Consider the following 19365-nt stretch of genomic DNA (forward strand, 5'->3'; position numbering starts at 1 on the left):
ATACTTCAACGAACATCCTTGTTGTGTTGGAGCTTCATTGAACCTTACTGATTGCAGCAACTCTAACCCAACTGTAACCACAATGACACCGCACCCTCTGAGCTGACCTGACCGCCTGTTGTGACAGTCTCCTGAACGGTTAAAGAGTGAAAGTGCATCTTGAAGCTGCACTGCTGAGAAGGAATCTTACAACAATTACAAAGGAGGCCAAACTGCAGCAATATCACAAGTGCTCATGTTTACACCAAGTCCGTTCTTTACCAATCTCCAAAGTAACAGAACAAAACAGTCACAAAACAGGAACAGCTAAACAAATGAGCTGACGGTGGGAGAAGCATTTGGGGATGCATATCTACCAAGGTGGTTCAGTGGAGGGTTTGAAATGTGATTATCAGAAGGTGCAAATTGAGGTTATAAAATCTGTGTGCGCACGCAGATCTGCTTACTATCTGGTCTACTCTTAAAAGGTGGGGCTGCCCTGCTCTCCAGGAAGAGGACAGGAGCTTGCAATAGGGAAAGGATAGAGAGCTTCCATGGTGGGTGACAGGGAGGAAATGTGGGGAAACACAAGGTGAGAAAAGTCAAATGAAATGCTGCCTAAGTCCAGTAGCCGATTGTTCACCAGGGCTAAAGCAGAGTGACCCTCAAGCCAACAAGGGTTGGACGTCCTTCTAGTGGGCCCACTTGCGGATATCAATTTTGTTTTGGTTTGACCAAGTGTCCATTACCTTCCTAGTAATGCAGGGTGTGTAAGATGGTCTGGTAAGTTCTGGTTGTGGCAAGTGAGTTAAGACCCTGGGGACACAGAGTGTGATCTGCTGTCTGGCTTGGCTCCAATGAGTTGAATCCTTGGGTGAGAATGGAATTTGGATGGCAGCTGCCAAACACAATCCCATCTTCAGGTCTAATGTTTTCACCGGTTGAGAAGCAAAAGAAAGGCCTCTGGTTTCTGCGGGATATTTCTTTCTCTAATTTCAAACGTGCAGGGTAACTTAAGTTTTTTATTATTTAACGTTTCGTAGCTGAGTTTACCACACACGTGGAGAGTTCTGCATGAGGAAACAATGAAAATCAAGTCCTGATTTAATTATTCTCTTCCAGGCAATGGCTTCATCAGTTAATGTTGAGGACTCACGTGTTCATAAAGATCCTCCCTTCTGGATTTTATAGTATGCAGTTTTGCTTTGTTTGATGTAAATAGTGCCTGTGGTCTAGTTCAGATTCCCTGCCCCCCGTTCTCCTGCTATGTGCTTTCCTCCTGGTTGACGACCTTGCCTCCGTTCATGGTTGGCGTTCCCGAACTTTTCCGTGAGCGCACGGCTTTATCCCCGATTTCGTGCAGTGAAGGCTCCCTGTACATGCAAACTGGAAGACATAAAGGACAGGAAAAGCAGAAGTCAAACTGTGAATCCTGCATCCATGGCTTCCACTGATGCTAAAAGATAATCCTGGGGAGAATTCCCAACCCTGGCTCTTGCTGCATTGCAACTTTAGAACAGAGAACAGGACAGCACTGGACAGGCCATTCAGCCCACGATGCTGTGTTGATCTTGATGCCAATTTATACAAAATGTCCTCTTCCTGTGTACAGAGTAAAGTGTCACAGCTACAGAGAAAGTGCAGTGCAATAAGGTGCAAGGTCACAACAAGGTAGATCGTGAGGTCAGAGGCCATCTTATCGTATAAAGGAACCGTTCAATAGTCTTATCACAGTGGGGTAGAAGCTGTCCTTAAGTCCGGTGGTATGTGCCCTCAGGCTCTTGTATCTTCTACCTGATTTTCGATGTACAGGTGATTAATAAAGATATTAATTAATAAATTTGAACAAAAACAAAGTCCATTTTAGTGTAAAGTGATCAAAGTGGTCATAGTGTTGATAAACTGTGGGGATTAGCATTTTTCCATATTCGTGTGTCTATCTAAAAGCCCACCAAACTGCCTGCTTCCACTACTACCTTGGCTAACAGTTTCATTCTCTGGGTTGCCCCTCACTTCAGCAGATGAAGAGACCTGTCACATGGCTCCGTGGGTGTGCTTTTGCTAAGTAAGTACTGAGTAGAAAAGCAAATTGTGTAGAGGATGCGGAGAGTCTGCAGAGAGATATAGATAGGTTAAGTGAGTGGGCAAGGGTCTGGCAGATGGAGTACAATGTTGGTAAATGCGAGGTCATCCACTTTCGAAGGAAAAATAGAAGATCAGATTATTATTTAAATGGTGAAAATTTGCAGCATGCTGTTGTGCAGAGGGACTTGGGAGTGCTGGTGCATGAATCGCAAAAGGTTGGTTTGCAGGTGCAACAGGTTATCAAGAAGGCAAATGGGATGTTGGCCTTTGCTAGAGGGATTGAATTTAAGAGCAGGGAGGTTATGCTGCAACTGTACAAGGTACTGGTGAGGTCACACCTGGAGTACTGCGTGCAGTTCTGGTCTCCTTACTTGAGGAAGGATATACTGGCTTTGGAGGCGGTGCAGAGGAGGTTAACCAGGTTGATTCCGGAGATGAAGGGGTTAGCCTATGAGGAGAGATTGAGTCGCCTGGGACCATACTCGCTGGAATTCAGAAGAATGAGAGGGGATCTTATAGAAACATAAAATTATGAAAGGGATAGATAAGATAGAAGCAGGAAGGTTGTTTCCACTGGTAGGTGAGACTAGAACTAGAGGACATGGCTTCAACATTCGGGGGAATAGATTTAGGACAGAGATGAGGAGAAACTGCTTTTCCCAGAGAGTAGTGAATCTGTGGAATTCTCTGCCCAGGGAAGCAGTGGAGGCTACCTCATTAAATATATTTAAGACACAGTTAGATTTTTACATAGTAGGAGAATTCAGGATTTTGGGGAAAAGGCAGGCAGGTGGATCTGAGTCCACAGCCAGATCAGCCATGATCCTATTGAATGGCAGAGCAGGTTCGACGGGCCAGATGGCCTCCTCCTGCTCCTATTTCTTGTTCTTATGAGCAAAGATTGGTACAACTGCAGCTCTTCTGTCTAGTTTATAGAGAGACCTTCCATTAACTGTTCTGACCACAGATCAGCCCTTCCTTCAATAAAGTCCGACCCCACCTATCCAATCAACTCTCTCTCTCTCTCTCTCCAGATCCACATGGTTAATTGTCTCTTGGTCAAGTTCAGCAGATTGCTTCAATGTCCTCAGCCACCCCTACAGCCCTCTGCTTGAACTCTGGCCGATTCACATACCCAATTTCCATGCCTTCACCAATGGTACTGTGATCCCCTCCCCCCCCCCCCCCCCCCCCCCCCCCGGATCTGGTTATCCCTCCACAATCCTCTTGGTTCTCTATCACTCTCTCCTCCTATAAGACACCTATTACAATCTATCTCTTTGATGAGAAGTTTTTTTCCTTGATCTAATGATCTTGCTATGTGCCTCTGTGTCACTTTATTGACTGGTAACTATCATAGGGCATGCTTTGGGGTGCTTAATTATTTTAAGTTCTTTATTCTGTGTATAAATCCATGCTGTTACTGTTTTTGTATTGAACCAATCACACCATAAAATGCTGAACTGTAAGAAGGTCCACTAATGGCCAAATAGTGAAGTACATACTTAGTAGGGAGCGGGAGTATTTATTAAGATCATGGCTGATGTGTTTATGACCTCAACTTTGCATTCCTGCCTTTCAAATCCTTGCTTAACAAGTATCTATCTATCCATCACTGCCTTCAAAATTCCAATTCACCCAGCGACAAATGAAAATATCCTGTTAGCTTTCCTAATGAAAGCATCCTCTGCGGATGCATCACGGCTTGGTACGGCAACTGCTCTGCCCGTGACCGCAAGGAACTGCAGAGAGTTGTGGACACAGCCCAGCACATCATGGAAACCAGCCTCCCCTCCATAGACTCTGTCTACACCACGCTGCCTTGGTGAAGCAGCCGACATAATCAAAGACCCCACCCACCCTGGACATTCTCTCTTCTCCCGGGGCTCATCGGGCAGAAGATACAAAAGCCTGAAAGCACGTACCACCAGGCTCAAGGACAGTTTCTATCCCACTGTTATAAGACTATTAAATGGACCTCTTATACGATAAGATGGACTCTTGACCTCACAATCTACCTTGCACCTTATTGTCTGCCTGCACTGCACTTTCTCTGTAACTGTAACACTTTATTCTACATTCTGTTATTGTTTTCCCTTGTACGACCTCAATGCACTGATGTGATGAAATGATCTGTATGGATGGCATGCAAAACAAAGTTTTCCACTGTACCTCAGTACATGTGACAATAATAAACCAATTTATTAACCAAATTTACCAACTTGACGTTCCCCAGACTCGTTCTGCACAAACCTTATCCTCTCTGTGTCCTCCATTCCAGCTCATCCATTCTGTCATCTCCCTTCTCTGGCAACCACAAGCTGCAGTTTGGTGTCAATTATTTATCTGTGCATACTTTTGCTTCCCTTTTACTGTCTTAAAATCTTGTCGACTTTTGCCTGACTGAGCTCCTCTGAAGCATTCTGCGATGGTTTTCGGTGCTAAAAGGTAAAGGATTTATTCAACTCCTTTTTACAACCTCAGGGACATTTGAAGAGTGCATTCACCTTTTTGCCCATTCATGCACAGTAATCTTCAAAAGCTGAGGGATAATTATTTCCCAGGACAATGGAAGAACCTGCCTTTGAAACAGGCGTCTTTTATATTTACTGATGTGTGTGAATTGGAGCCTCGAATTAAAATCTCACCCAAGGAGATGCTACCTATCATAAGGAAAGTGTGCCGGCATCTCGACTTTCTTAGGAGGTTCAGGAGGTTCGGCTTGTCACTACACTACCAAACTTCTACAGATGTACTGTTGAAAGTATCCTGACTGGTACGGCAATTAAAATGCACAGGAATGTAAGAAGCTGCGGAGAGTAGTGGACTCAACCCAATATATCACAGGCACATCCCTCCCCACCATCAGTAGTATCTACAGGAGATGCTGCCTCAAGAAGCCAACATCCATCATCAAAGATCCCCACCATCCGGGCCATGCTACGTTCTTGCGGCTCCCATCGGGCAGGAGGTACAGAAGCCTGAAGTCCCGCACCACCAGGTTCAGGAACAGCTACCTCCCTTCAACCATTCGGTTCTTGAACCAACCTGCACAATCCTAATCACTACAGCTTAGCAACACTATGATCTCTTTGCATAAAAATAGACATTTTTTTGTTTTAATTGTGTTCTTTCTTGTAAAAATAGTGTACTGTATAATTAATGTTTAATTTATGTTTTCCTTGTGAATGCTGCTTATCTGATGCTCTGTGCCTGTGATGCTGCAGCAAGTCAGTTTTTCATTGCACCTGTGCACACATGAGCTTGTGCATGACAATAAACTCCACTTTGACTTTACGTCCCACAGTGCAGCCCCCACTCACTACCGCATCAGGACTGTTGGTCTGGAGCTTTGTTCTCAAGTCTATGGAAGGGGAATTGAACCCATAGACGGCTCGGTCAGAGATTCACAGGTTGGTCACAATATGGAAGGAGACCATTCAGCCCATTAAGTTCGTACTCTCTCTGTGTAAGAGCAAACCAGTCAGTCACACTCATCCACCCTTTCCCCTTAGCCCTGAATATTCTTTCTTTTATCCTACTTGCCTTCATCGGTCAGGGCATTGAATGTAAAAGTCACAAAGCCATGTTGCAGCTGTATAAAACCTCAGTTAGGCCACATTTGGAGTACTGTGTGCAGTTCTGGTCACCCCATTACAGGAAGGATGTGGAGGTTTTGGAGAGGGTGCAGAAGAGGTTCACCAGGATGCTGCCTGGATTAGAGGGCATGTGTTATAAGGAGAGGTTGGACAAACTTGGGTTGTTTTCTCTGGAGCGGCGGAGGCTGAGGGGTGAACTGATAGAGGTTTATAAAATTATGAGAGGCAATAGATAGGGTGGATAGTCAGAGTTTTTCTCCCAGGGTGGAGATGTTAAAATACTACATAGAACATAGAACATTACAGCACAGGACAGGCCCTTTGGCCCACAATGCTGTGCTGACATTTTATCCTGCTCTAGGATCTATCTAACCCTTCCCTCCCACATAGCCCTCCATTTTTCTATCACTCATGTGGCTATCTGAGTCTCTTAAATGTCCCTAATGTATCTGTCCCCACAACCACTGCTGGCAGTGCGTTCCAACCACCCACCACTCTCTGTATAAAAAACTTACCCCTGACATCCCCCTTATACCTTCCTCCAATCACCTTAAAATTATGTCCCCTCATGTGAGCCATTTTTGCCCTGGGAAAAAGTCTCTGAATGTCCACTTGATCTATGCCTCTTATCATCTTGTACACCTCTGTCAGGTCACCTCCTTCTCTCCAAAGAGAAAAGCCTTAGCTCACTCAACCTATCTTCATGTGGAGGCAGATGTGCAGTTTAAGTTGCCATTGTGTTCGGCACAGATATCGTGGAATGAAGAGCCTGTTCCTCTGTTGTACTGTTGCACGTTCCAAGTTTTAGATACCTCCCCATTTCTATTTTGAATGCTACAATTCAACCTGCTTTCACAACTGCCTCTGGCAGTGCATTACAGGGCCAAAGCACTTAGTGTATAAAAACACCTAACTTTTTCTCGTTACTTTTGGTTCCTTTGCTGCCTTGGTGAGGAGGTTGAGAAGGAACCTTATTGAGGTACAGAAAATAAAGGGGGCAATAGATAGGGTAGATAATGAGACATTATTCCCCCCTTATAGGGAGGTCTAACAACGTAGTTCTATCAGATTCCCTTTCACCTCATCTGTTCTGAGAAAAATAACTCAAGCTTCTTATCCAACAACACACAATCTGCGGGAGGAACAACGGATCGAGCAGCATCCGCAGGACGAAAGGGATTGTTGACGTTTCGGGTCAAAACCCTGCATCAGGACTGAGAGTGGAGAGGGGAGATGGCCGGTATAAAGAGGAGAGGGGGAGTGGTGAGACAGGAGTCCGAGGTGATTGATGGACTGAGGAGGGGTGACTGGCAATCGGTACCAGGTCAGGGAGGGGAGCAGGGGTGGAGTTGGGAGACAGTGGCAGCTTTTGTATCTTCTGTCCAACAGGGGAGGGGAGGCAAGACAATGACCGGGGTGGGAGGGGTCCTTGTTCGTTGCTTTTCCCGAGGCAGCGGGAAGTGTAGACGGAGTCAACAGAGGGGAGGCTGGTTTGCGTGATGGACTGGGCTGTGTTCACAGCTCTACAACATCTTGCGGTCTTGGGCAGAGCAGTTGCTGTACCAAGCAAATGGTGCATCTGTAAAAATTGGTCAGGGTCATCGGGGTCATACAGAATTTCCTTAGCCTTCTGAGGAAGTAGAAGCATTGGTGGGCTTTGGTCTCTCTGCCTCACCTTCCTTTCTTTGTACCTTACCCATAACTTTTTCAAGTTCTGTTAAGAGTTCTCTTGACAGATAATGCCCGACTTTCTGAACATCCCCAAAATTTTCTCCTTTATATTTTATGAATCTTTGATGTTTCTGCAAGTACTATACATTAACATTTAATATCTGACTGAATATTAATATTGACACAAAGCATAAAAAGTTCAACGTTGTTCTGAAATCAGCGACTATCGAAACTTTTCTAGAGTATTTTTGTAATTATTTTTGAAGGTAACGTCCATCATCTGGAGTGGCCGCTGTGCACAGCAGGTCAGGCAGCACCTGGGAGAGGAAGGAACAACGCAGTCCTGATGAAAAGGCCTTGATTTGTAACGTTAACCCTGTGCAGCTCTTCACAGACGCTGCCTGAACTGCCTGCTTCCCACTGATTTCAGATTTCTAGTATTTGTTGGATTTAGTTTATGTCACAAAAGGACAAAATGAATAACAAAAGTCACAGAATAAAGACTGTAGCCACATTCACAGGACCAGCATACAAAGGTGAGTATAAATATTGAAAGAATACATGATGTAATTGTGAATAATCTGAACATTCACACTAGAATGGCAAACATAGAACAGTACAGCACAATACAGGCCCTTCGGCCCACCATGTTGTGCCGACCTTTAAAACTTGCCTAAGACTACCTAACCCCTTCCTCCCACATATCCCTCTATTTTAAATTCCTCCATATGCTTATCTAGTAATCTCTTGAATTTGACCAATGTACCTGCCTCCACCACCACCCCAGGCAGTACATTCCATGCCCCAACCGCTCTCTGGGTAAAAAACCTCCCTCTGATATCTCTCTTGAACTTCCCACCCATTACTTTAAAGCCATGCCCTCTTGTATTGAGCATTGGTGCCCTGGCTGTCCACTCTATCTATTCCTTTTAATATTTTGTATACCTCTATCATGTCTCTTCCTTCTCTCCAAAGAGTAAAGCCTTAGCTCCCTTAGTCTCTCCTCATAATCCATACTCTCTAAACCAGGCAGCATCCTGGTAAATCTCCTCTGCACCCTTTCCAACGCCTCCACATCCTTCCTATAATGAGGCGACCAGAACTGGACACAGTAGTCCAAGTGTGGTCTAACCAGAGTTTTATAGAGCTGCATCATTACCTCGCAACTCTTAAACTCGATCTTTCGACTTATGAAAGTTAACACCCTATAAGCTTTCTTAACTACCCTATCCATCTGTGAGGCAACTTTCAGGGATCTGTGGATATGGACCCCCAGATCCCTCTGCTCCTCTATACTGCCCAGAATCCTGCCATTAACTTTGTACTCTGCCTTGGAGTTTGTCCTTCCAAAGTGCACCACCTCGCACTTCTCCAGATTGAACTCCATCTGCCACTTCTCAGCCCAGCTCTGCATCCTATCAATATCCCTCTGTAAGTTCCGACAGCCCTCCACACTATCCACAACACCACCGATCTTTGTGCCGTTTGCAAACTTGCCAACCCACCCTTCTACCCCCTCATCCAAGTCATTAATAAAAATCATGAAAAGCAGGTGTCCCAGAACTGATCCTTGTGGGAAACCACTAGTCACAGCCCTCCAATCTGAGTGCACTCCCTCCACCACAACCCTCTGCTTTCTACAGGCAAGCTAATTCTGAATCCACATGGCCAACCTTCCCTGTATCCCTTGCCCTCTGACCTTCTGAAGAAGCCTACTATGTGGAACCTTGTCAAATGCCTTACTAAAATCCATGTGGACCACATCTACTGCACTACCCTCATCAATCTGTCTGGTCACCTCCTCAAAGAACATTATCGGGCTTGTGAGACATGATCGGCCCTTCACAAAGCTATGCTGGCTGTCCCTGATCAGACCATGATTCTGTAAATGCCCATAGATCCTATCTCTAAGAATCCTTTCCAACAGGCTCACTGGTCTGTAATTCCCTGGACGATCCCTACTACCTTTTTTGAATAAGGGGACAACATTTGCCACCCTCCAATCCTCCGGTACCATTCCTGTGGACAATGAGGACTCAAAGATCCTAGCCAACGGTTCAGCAATCTCCTCCCTCGCCTAGCGGAGCAGCCTGGGGAATATTCCATCAAATACAATGTCATCTTTTGATTGACTAACATAGGCTGTAAAGCTTGTACAAACTGAGCTGAAATGACTTGAATAAAGTTCAAAAAGCTCATTATAAAGAAAGGTTTCACCCACCATCCTCAGAATAGGTTCTTTCAAATCATAGCGTTTAAAACCACTCATGGCAGCTGTGTCAATATTGAGGATTAAATTCATCATCGGCCACTTCCACTAAACAGGCAATTTCACAGCTATCAATCTAATTAAATTGTTCCCCTGTCCCACATTTGATGCTTGTAATCTTCAGTAATACCTTGGTGTGCTTGCATCCTGTTCTTTGCATTGCCTCTATCTTTGATTAAACAAGTGCAACCAGACATGATGGACACTTAGTGCAGCCATTCATCAACTGATGCTGCTGGATCTCATCACTGTTGGAACGCTCTCTATTCCCGGCCAAATTCAGTCACTCACGGCAACAACCAACACATCAGCCAATCATTTGAAACCCATGAGCTTTGGATCACTGGCAGCAGAAGTAGATATTTGGATAGATGTTTAGTTATTTATTTATTAGTCACCTGTACGTCAAAACACACAGTGAAATGCATCATTTGCGTGGAGTGTTCTGGGGGCAGCCCGCAAGTGTCTCCACGCTTCCGGTGCCGGTGGCCTCCCACAATTTCCTAACCCGTACGTCTTTGGAATGTGGGAGGAAACCGGAGCACCCAGAGGAAACCCATGCAGACATGGGGAGAACGTACAAGCTCCTTACAGACAGTGGCTGGAATTAAACCCAGATCGCTGGTGCTGTAAAGTGTTATGCTAACCGCTACACTACCGTGTTGCCCATACGGTGCGCTGATACGGTGGTGAAGTAGAAGTTTGGGATACTTGCCTCCATTAGCTGGGGTATAGAATATAAGAGCAGGGAGGTTCTGCTACAGCGTTATAAAGCATTGGTTAGGTCACAGTACTGTCTGCATTTCGGATCACCACATCGATGGAAGGATGTGATTGCACCGAAGACAGTGCAGAGGAGATTCAGCAGGATGCTGACTGGGGTGGAGGGGCTGGGCCGGCTGGGTTTGTTTTCCTTGGGAGCAGAGAAGGCTGAGGGGTGACCTGATAGAGAGGTATTACAAAATAATGATGGGTATAGGGAGGGTAGACAGTAGGAAAATTTTCCCTGCGGCTGTGGTGCCTAAAATGAAAGGACAAGGGCTCTGGGGTGGGAGAAGAGGCTCACAGGAGACCTGAGGAAGAAATTTTTCACATAGAAGGTGTTGGGATCTGGGATGTGGTGGCAGAGACAGTGGTGGACAAGAGACTTACACAGCATTTAAGAACAAGCACTTTAAATACCAAGGCATAGAAGTGACGGAACAAGTGCTGGTAGTATAGATAAGCTACCGAGGATGCAGGAAAGATTCACAAGGATGTTGCCGGGACTGGAGGGCTTAAGTTATGAGGAGAGAATGGATAGGCTGGGACTGTTCTCCCTGGAGTGAAGGAGGCTGAGGGGTGACCTTGTAAAGGTTTATAAAATCTAAAGTCTAAAGTTGAAGGTGAGAGGGGAAAGATTTAAAGGGGACTTGGGGGGAAGTTTTCCACACAGAGGGTGGTGGGTATATGGAACGAGCTGTCAGAGGAAGCGGTAGAGGCAGGCACAATTACAACGTTTAAGAGAACGTTGTAAAAGAACATGTCTCTGCATGCTCTTGCCCCATGGAGCTGGTATACTCGTACCTCGACACTATCCTGTTCCCTCGGTCCAATCCCTTCCCACCTACGTCCATGACACCTCACACACTCTCCAACTCTTCCACAGCTTTAAGTTCTCCGGCAAGCACAACCTCATCATCACCATAGACGTCCAGTCCCTATATACCCCCATTCCCCATCATGGCGGCCTCACTGCCTTCCGCTTCTTTCTTGACCAGAGACAGAACCAGTCCCCTTCCACTAACACTCTCCTCCGCCTGGCTGAACTTGTCCTCACCCTAAGCAACTTCACTTTTGATTCCTCTCACTTTCTGAAGACCAAGGGTGCAGCTATGCGCATTCGCATGAGCCCCAGCTATGCCTGCCACTTCATTGGCTACGTTGAATAGTCTCTGTTCCAAGCCTACTCCGGCCCCATTCCTCAACTCGTTCTCTGCTATACTGATGACTGCATCGGTGCCACCTCTTGTACCCGTGCAGAACTCGATAGTTTCATAAATTTCGCCACAAATTTTCACCCTGCTCTCCAATTCACTTGTACTACCTCTGACACCTCTCTCTCCTTCCTCGATCTTTCTGTCTCCATCTCAGGAGATTCCTTATCCACTGACACCATCGGCAAACCCACTGATGCCCACAGTTACCTCGATTACAGCTCCTCCCACCCTGTCCCTTGCAAGGACGCGATCCCTTTTTCTCAATGTCTCCGTCTCCACTGCATCTGCTCCCACGATGAGGCTTTCCACTCCAGGACATCCGAGATGCCCAACTTCTCTTCTTACCGGGGCTTCCACCCCGACTGTGATCGAGAGAGCTCGTACCCGTATCCCTGCCATTTCTCATGCCTCTTCTCTCACCCCCACCCCTCCCAGACCCAACAGGGATAGGGTCCCCCTTGTTCTCATATTTCACCCCACCAGCTTACATATCCAACACATCATTCTCCGCCACTTCCGCCATCTCTAACGGGACCCCACTCCCAAGCACATCTTCCCCTCCCCACCCTTTTCTGCCTTTCGCAGGGACCGCTCTCTCAGCGACTCCCTGGTTCACTCCTCACCCCCCCCCCCCCCACCCACTCATCCTGCTCCCACCCCAGAACTTTCCACTGCCCTCTGCCATAGGTGCAACACCTGCCCTACACCACCTCCATCCAGAGACCCAAACAGTCCTTTCAGGTGAGACAGAGATTCACCTGCACCTCCCTTAATATCATCTACTGCATTGGGTGCTCCAAGTGTGGCCTCCTCTACACTGGCGAGACCAAACGCAGACAAGGTGAGCGTTTCGCGGAACACCTGCGCTCCGTCCGTAACCGTGACCTGCATCTCCCCGTTGCCGGTCACTTCAACTCCCCCTCCCACACTATCGCTGATATGTCGGTCCTCGTCCTCCTCCACTGCCGGGAGAATTCCAAGCGCAAACTGGAGGAACAGCACCTCATTTTCCGTCTTGGAACCTTGCAGCCTAATGGTAAGTAATTCCCCACCGCCCTTCCCCACAACCCCTCTCCTCACCGCGCTTCTTCTCTTCTTCCCTTTCCCAGCCTCTCTCTCTTTTTTCTACCCCTTTGTTTTTCCTCTCTCTCCTCACCTTTGACCCATCCCCCAGTGGATCTGCTCTCCCCTCCTCCCCCGCACCTGCCTATCACCATCTCTTACCTGCATCCACCTATCACCACCCTGTGCCCACCCCGCCTCCCCTCTTCTGTCCACCTATCACTGCTCTGCTTTTCCCTCCTATATATTGAGCTTCCCCTTCTCTTATCTTCAGTCCTGAAGAAGGGTCCCTGACCCGAAACGTTGACTGCCTGCTTTTCCCCAATGATGCTGCCTGGCCTGCTGAGTTCCTCCAGCATCATCGTGTTTTTCATCTAGATTCCAGCATCTGCAGTCCTTTGTTTCTCTAATGTTCAAAAGATATTCGGACAGGTACATGGATAGGAAAGGTTTGGAGGGATAACGGTCAAGCGCAGGCAAATGGGACTAGCTCAAGAAGGCACCTTGGTCAGCATGGATGAGTTGGGCCAAAGGGCCTGTTTCCTTGCTGTATGACTCTATAACTGAACATTAATTCCCCTGGGCAGATATGGTAGCAAAAACCCTGCAGAAAAATTAAGGCACAGTGAAAATTACTTCTTTATTTAAAAAATTTCTCAGAAAACTTTTATTGGTTGTGAAAATATGGAATAAAAAGGCTGTTTGACAGCCAGTGAAGGATCACCCAAGCGGGTATTGTCGGGTCGTTCTGTGCCTGGATTGAACATAGAACATTATAGCATAGTACAGGCCCTTCGGCCCACAATGTTGTGCCGACATTTTATTCTGCTCTAAAATCTATCTAACCCTTCCCTTCCACGTAGCCCTTCATTTCTCCATCATTTATGTGTCTATCTAAGAGTCTCTTAAATGTCCCTAATGTATCTGCCCCCACAACCTCTGCAGGCAGTGTGTTACACGCACCCACCACTCTCTGTGTAAAAAAACTTACCCCTGACATCCCCCTTATACCTTCCTCCAATCACTTTATGGTTGGTGAAGGTGGGGTGCTGTGAGGATGGACACTGGCGGAGGGATAGCATGACCGAAGACCATTCATGATCGTATGAAACCGTCAATAATACTTCCAATCAGAATTAAAGCATCCAGTCTCTCCAGCTTCCTTACCATAAACTTGCAAATTATTGCTCTTCAGATGCATGTCCAACTGCCTTTAAAAATTCTCCCATGAAATTCGCTTCTCATAGTCTTTCAGGCATCTTATTTTTTTAATTTCATTTTTCGGGATATGGGCATAGCTAGAAAGGCCAGAATTAATTTGCCACCTCTTCTTGCTAAAGAGGATGTGGTGGTGAATCATCTAAAACTTGAGTGGTTTGCTAGGTTTTTAACAGTCAACAACATGATGGGTCTGGAGTCACATGTAGTCCAGAGGAGGTGAGGATTTCCTTACCTGAAGGACATCTGTAAACCAGATGATTTTCTTTTAATGACAGTCCATTACCAAGACTGTTTATCCAAACTTCAGACCATTAACTGAATGAACTGCGATGGTGGGATTTGAACCCAGGTTTCTGGATTGTTAGTCTAGGCCACTGGATTACTAGTCCGATCATTTAGTCACTGCACAACCACCATGCCTGCTGTGTGAACAAAAAATCATTCCCATTTTCTGACAGGTTTATAAGATTATAAGAGGCATAGATAGAGTAGACAGCTGGGGTCGAGATGATTAGTACCAGAGGGCATGCATTTAAGGTGAGAGGGGGTAAGTTCCAAGCAGATGTGCAGGCAAGTTGGTTACACAGGGAGTGGTGGGTGCCTGGAATGTGCTGCCAGGGGTGGGGGTGGAGGCAGATACGATAAGAGGGGTTTAAGAGGCTCTTAGATAGACACACGGATGTGCAGAGAATGGAGGGAGATGGACATTGTGCAGCAGAAGGGATTAGTTTAATTAGTTCAGCACAACACTGTGGGCCGAAGGGCCTATTCCTGTGCTGTATCGTTCTATGTTCAATTTCCCCTCTGTCACTTTAACCAATTATTTTAGATTCACCTGCAGAAAGGAATCGTTTCCCTGCTCATTCTGTCAAAGACCAGCACAATTTTGAGCAATTGTCTCTCATTAACCTTCTCTGCTCTGAGGAGAATAATCCTACTTTTCCAGATTTACCAACGATTGACTTTCCAAGCCCTCTCTGTGCTAACAGTTGGACATTATTATTTCAGGTGAGATTATAGTAGGATGATTTGTACAAATGGCAACAAGAGGAATCAGCAGTGGTTATCTGCCAAGTTATAAGTATAAATGTTCCTATCACCATAGTATCTGACCTTATGCCTGAAGATGCCAGTAGATACTGGTCAACAAATGATCATACATCAGGACCAGAAAGTACTGCTTGCTGGAACTCACTGCAAACAGTTCCGAAGCCCATTTACAAGGTAAGTGCCCAGCAAAGGGCTTGCACTTCCAAAAAGGCTCTACTCAAAGATTGTACCAGCTCACAAGTTCCAGCTTTTCATACAGAAGGTGATAATAAAAGCAGAAAATGCTGTAAGCATTTGGCAGGACAGAAAGTGCCCGTGGAAAGAGAAACAGAGTTAATGTTTCATGTCTAAGACCCTTTATCTAGAACGTAAACATAGAACACTACAGCACAGTACAGGCACTTTGGCCCACAATGTTGTGCCAACATTCTATCCTGCTCTAAGATCTATCTAACCCTTCCATCCCACATAGCCCTCCATTTCTCTATCATTCATGTGGCTATCTAAGAGTCTCTTAAATGCCCCTAATGTATCTGCCCTCGCAACCTCTGCCGACAGTGAGTTCCGCGCACCCACCACTCTCTGTGTAAAAGACCTCTGACATCCCCCTTATACCTTCCTCCAATCACCTTAAAATTATGTCCCCTAGTGTTAGCCATTTTTGCCCTGGGAAAAAGTCTTTGACTGTCCACTCGATCTATGCCTCTTTATCATCTTGTACACCTCTATCGTCACCTCTCATCTTCTTTTACTCCAACGCGAAAAGCCCTAGCTTGCTCAACCTATCCTCATAAGACATGCTCTCCAATCCAGGCAACATCCTGGTAAATTTCCTCTGCACCCTCTCTAAAGCTTCCACATCCTTCCTATATTGAGGTGACTATAAATGAACATGATACTCCAAGTGTGGTCTAACCAGAGTTTTATAGAGCTGCAACGTTACCTTGTGGCTCTTGAACTCAATCCCCCAACTAATGAAGGCCAACATACCACACGCCTTCTTAACAACCCGATCGACCTGTATGACAACCTTGAGGGATCTCTGGATGTGGACCCCAAGATCCCTTTGTTCCTTCACACTGCTAAGTGTCCAGCCATTAACCTTATATTCCGTCTTCAAATTCGATCTTCCAAAGTGTATCACTTCACACTTATCCAGGTTGAACTCCATCTGCCACTTCTCAGCCCAGCTCTGCATCCTATCAATGTCCTTTTGTAATCTACAGCAACCTTCCACACTATCCACAACACCACCAACCTTCGTGTCATCTGCAAACTTACTAACCCACCCTTCCACATACTCATCCATGTCATTTACAAAAATCGCAAAGAGCAGGGCTCCCAGAACAGATCCCTGCGGAACACTACTGGTCACCGACCTCCAGGCAGAATAGGCTCCATCTACCACCACCCTCTGCCTCCTATGGGTGAGCCAATTATGAATCCAAATATTAATATTGAAGATACTAATTCTGTTTTTCTTCCCATGGCTGCTGTCCGAGCTGCTGAACATTTTCTCTTTTTATTTCGGAATTCCAACACCTGTAGCTTTTTTGATTTTTCAAATGCAGAAGAGGGTGTCTACCTTCGATTGGTTTGGGTAGAAAATGGGAAGATGGCTTGGTTTTCTTTACACGGTTACCCTTCATGACCTGGCCGTCCTTGTTGAGTCCTAGGAACCAGGCTCTGCCGGACTCCTGCTGCCGGTATAATGTGGAGGAGTAGATGACGTAATAGTTCTCAAACACGGACTCCTTGAACTTGCACTCTGCTGTGAAAAGCTCCTGTTACAAAAACAGAGAACACAATGACAGGCTGCAAAGTAACACTGTGTCTCAACACTGGCATGAATTTACACAGGCTATGTGTTTGAAATATTAAATTAGCAGATCAAGATTTACATTTCATAGATTCAAAGAGTTATACAGTATGGAAACAGGCCCTTCGGCCCAACTGGTCCATGCTGACCAAGGTGTCTACATCAGCTAAGATATTTAAGATAGTTATTTATTATTCATCGAAACACACAGTGAGATGTGTTACTGAGAATGTGCTGAGGGCAGCCTGCAAGTGTTGCCACGCTTCCGGTGCCAACATAGCATGCCCACAACTTCTAACCTGTATGTCTTTAGAATGTGGGAGGAAACCGGAGCACCCGGAGGAAACCCACACAGGCACGGGGAGAACGTACAAACTCCTTACAGATGGCAGCAGGAAATGAACCCGGGTTGCTGGCACTGTAAAGACGTCACACTACTAGTCCCGTTTGCCCACGTTTGGCCCATATCCCTCTAAACTTTTCCTATCCAAATACTTGTCCAAATATCTTTTAAATGTTGCATTTGTACCCGCCTCAGACCACTTCCTCTGGCAGCTCGTTCCATTTACCCACCACCCTCTGGGTGAAAAACTTGCCCCTCAGGTCCCCTTTAAATCTTTCCCCTCTCACCTCAGATTTATGCCCTGTGGTCTTAGACTCCCCTACCTTGGGGAAAAGGCTGTGACCATCCACCTTATCCATGCCCCTCATGATTTTTTATAAACCTCTATAAGGTCACCCCTCAGCTTCCTTCGCTCCAGGGAAAACAAGCCCAGACTATCCAGTCTCTTCTTATAACACAAGCCCTCCAGTCCCTTTTCTACACTCGTTCAAGCTGAATGATACCCTTCCTATAGCTAAGGATGAGGATTCCTACAGTTCCAAATTACTTAACCAAATCTATCTAATTCAGTCCTAACCTGCACCGGAACCATTCACCCACCAACCCATGTTCCTGCAGCCTCCAGACTGGGCAAAGCTTCAGTTTAAAAATTCTTGTCTTTATTACTTAACTGGCCAAAGACCTCCCCTTCCAGCCCTACGATCCTCCAAGATCCCTAGACTCTACTACTTCTGCCCTTTTTGCTTTCCATGAGTCAGTGGGTTGTATCTTCTCTTGCCTCTCTCAACAGGTTGTGGACTTAAGTCCCGCTCAAGAGAGTTGAACACATAAGGTGCTTGGCCAGTTTTATATCCACGCTTCTGGAGCCCTATTTGTTCCTTGATCTTCAGTTCTTAATGACAAGCTTCTCATCAAGCACCTTTTGGAAGTCCCTAGATACATCCACAGCGCTTCCCTCACTGACCCTCACTAGTATTTAATCAAAAAACTACATGCCAACTTTCTCTTGTCAATCCACACTTGTTCAAATTACTGCAAATTCTGTCCCTGACCATCAGTTTTAGAACTTGCCCCATCACTGAGGTTAAACTGGCTGCTCCATAGTTACTGGATTTATCTCCACATCCTTTTTTAAACAAGGGTGCAATATTTGGTGTTCCCCAATCCTTGGACACCACCACTACATCTATAATTGTTTGGAAGGTTGTAGTGAGGGCCTCTGCAATTTCCTCTCTTACTTCTCTCAACATTGTAGCATGCATCCCATCTGGGCCAGGTGACGTATCCATTATAACTGCAGCTTTCCTCTGTTAGTACACTAGAGGAACAGCAATGTGGGATCCTGTGATATTTTTGAGGGATAAATATCAGTGCAGGACACAAGGACCAAAACCTACTAATCTTCTTTGAAATACTGGGTGTGATTTTAAAAAAATTATATTCATTCTCCAAGTCCTCAGCATCACTGGCAAGGCCAGCATTTATTGTTCTTTCGTAAGTCAGAGACTTTTATCCAGAGCAATAATGGCTAACACAAGGGGGCATAACTTTAAGGTGATTGGAGGAAGGTATAAGGGGGATGTCAGGGGTAGGTTTTTTACACAGAGAGTGGTGGGTGTGTGGAACGCACCACCAGCAGAGGTTGTGGGGGCAGATACATTAGGGACATTTAAGAGACTCTTAGATAGACACATGAATGATAGAGAAATGGAGGGCTATGTGGGAGGGAAGGGTTAGATAGATCTTAGAGCAGGATAAAATGTCGGCACAACACTGTGGGCCGAAGTTCCTGTACTGTGCTGTAGTGTTCTATGTTAAGTGCCCCTTGAAGAATTAGGGATGAGTTATCTCCTTGAACTGCAGATCTTCTTGCGAAGGTGCTCCCTCAGTGCAGTTGGGCAGGCAGTTCCAGAACTTAGACCCACTAGCGATGAAGGGGCGGTGATATATTTCTAAGTCAGGATGGGGCATGACATGGAGCTGCTCCTGCACCTGTACCTGCTCTCCTGGACACTTTGGTTGTGAAGATCTCGGGTTTGGGAGATGCTCTCAGATTACGTGGGTGAATAACTGCACTGCCTTTTGTTGATGGCACACTCTGCGGCCACTGTGTACAGGCAGTGGAGTGAATATATATTTAGGGTGATGGATGGGGTGCCAATCAAATGGGTTGTGTTGTCCTTGACAGTGTCGAGTGATTTAAAAGTTAATGGAGCTTCACCCATTGAAGAACTGGAGAGTATTCATCCTTCTGCTTGAAAATGTGCCTGGCACATGGTGGAAAGACA

At 45.9% G+C, this 19365-nt stretch overlaps 1 protein-coding gene across 1 annotated transcript in view; it reads right to left on the reverse strand.

Annotated features, from left to right (window-relative positions):
- Positions 1-981: 981 nt before the first annotated feature.
- The window catches only part of LOC127572000 (fibroblast growth factor 12), a 170866-nt gene continuing 152482 nt past the window's right edge, over positions 982-19365 (reverse strand). The window contains exons 4-5 of the mRNA XM_052018800.1: positions 16501-16699; positions 982-1365 (exon numbers count right to left, since the gene is read on the reverse strand). Of these exons, the coding sequence (XP_051874760.1) occupies positions 1244-1365; positions 16501-16699 (321 nt within the window). The 3' untranslated portion in view covers positions 982-1243. The remainder of the gene's footprint in view (positions 1366-16500; positions 16700-19365) is intronic.

The sequence above is a fragment of the Pristis pectinata genome, chromosome 6 (assembly GCF_009764475.1).
Source record: "Pristis pectinata isolate sPriPec2 chromosome 6, sPriPec2.1.pri, whole genome shotgun sequence".
Classification (NCBI taxonomy): Eukaryota; Metazoa; Chordata; class Chondrichthyes; order Rhinopristiformes; family Pristidae; genus Pristis; species Pristis pectinata.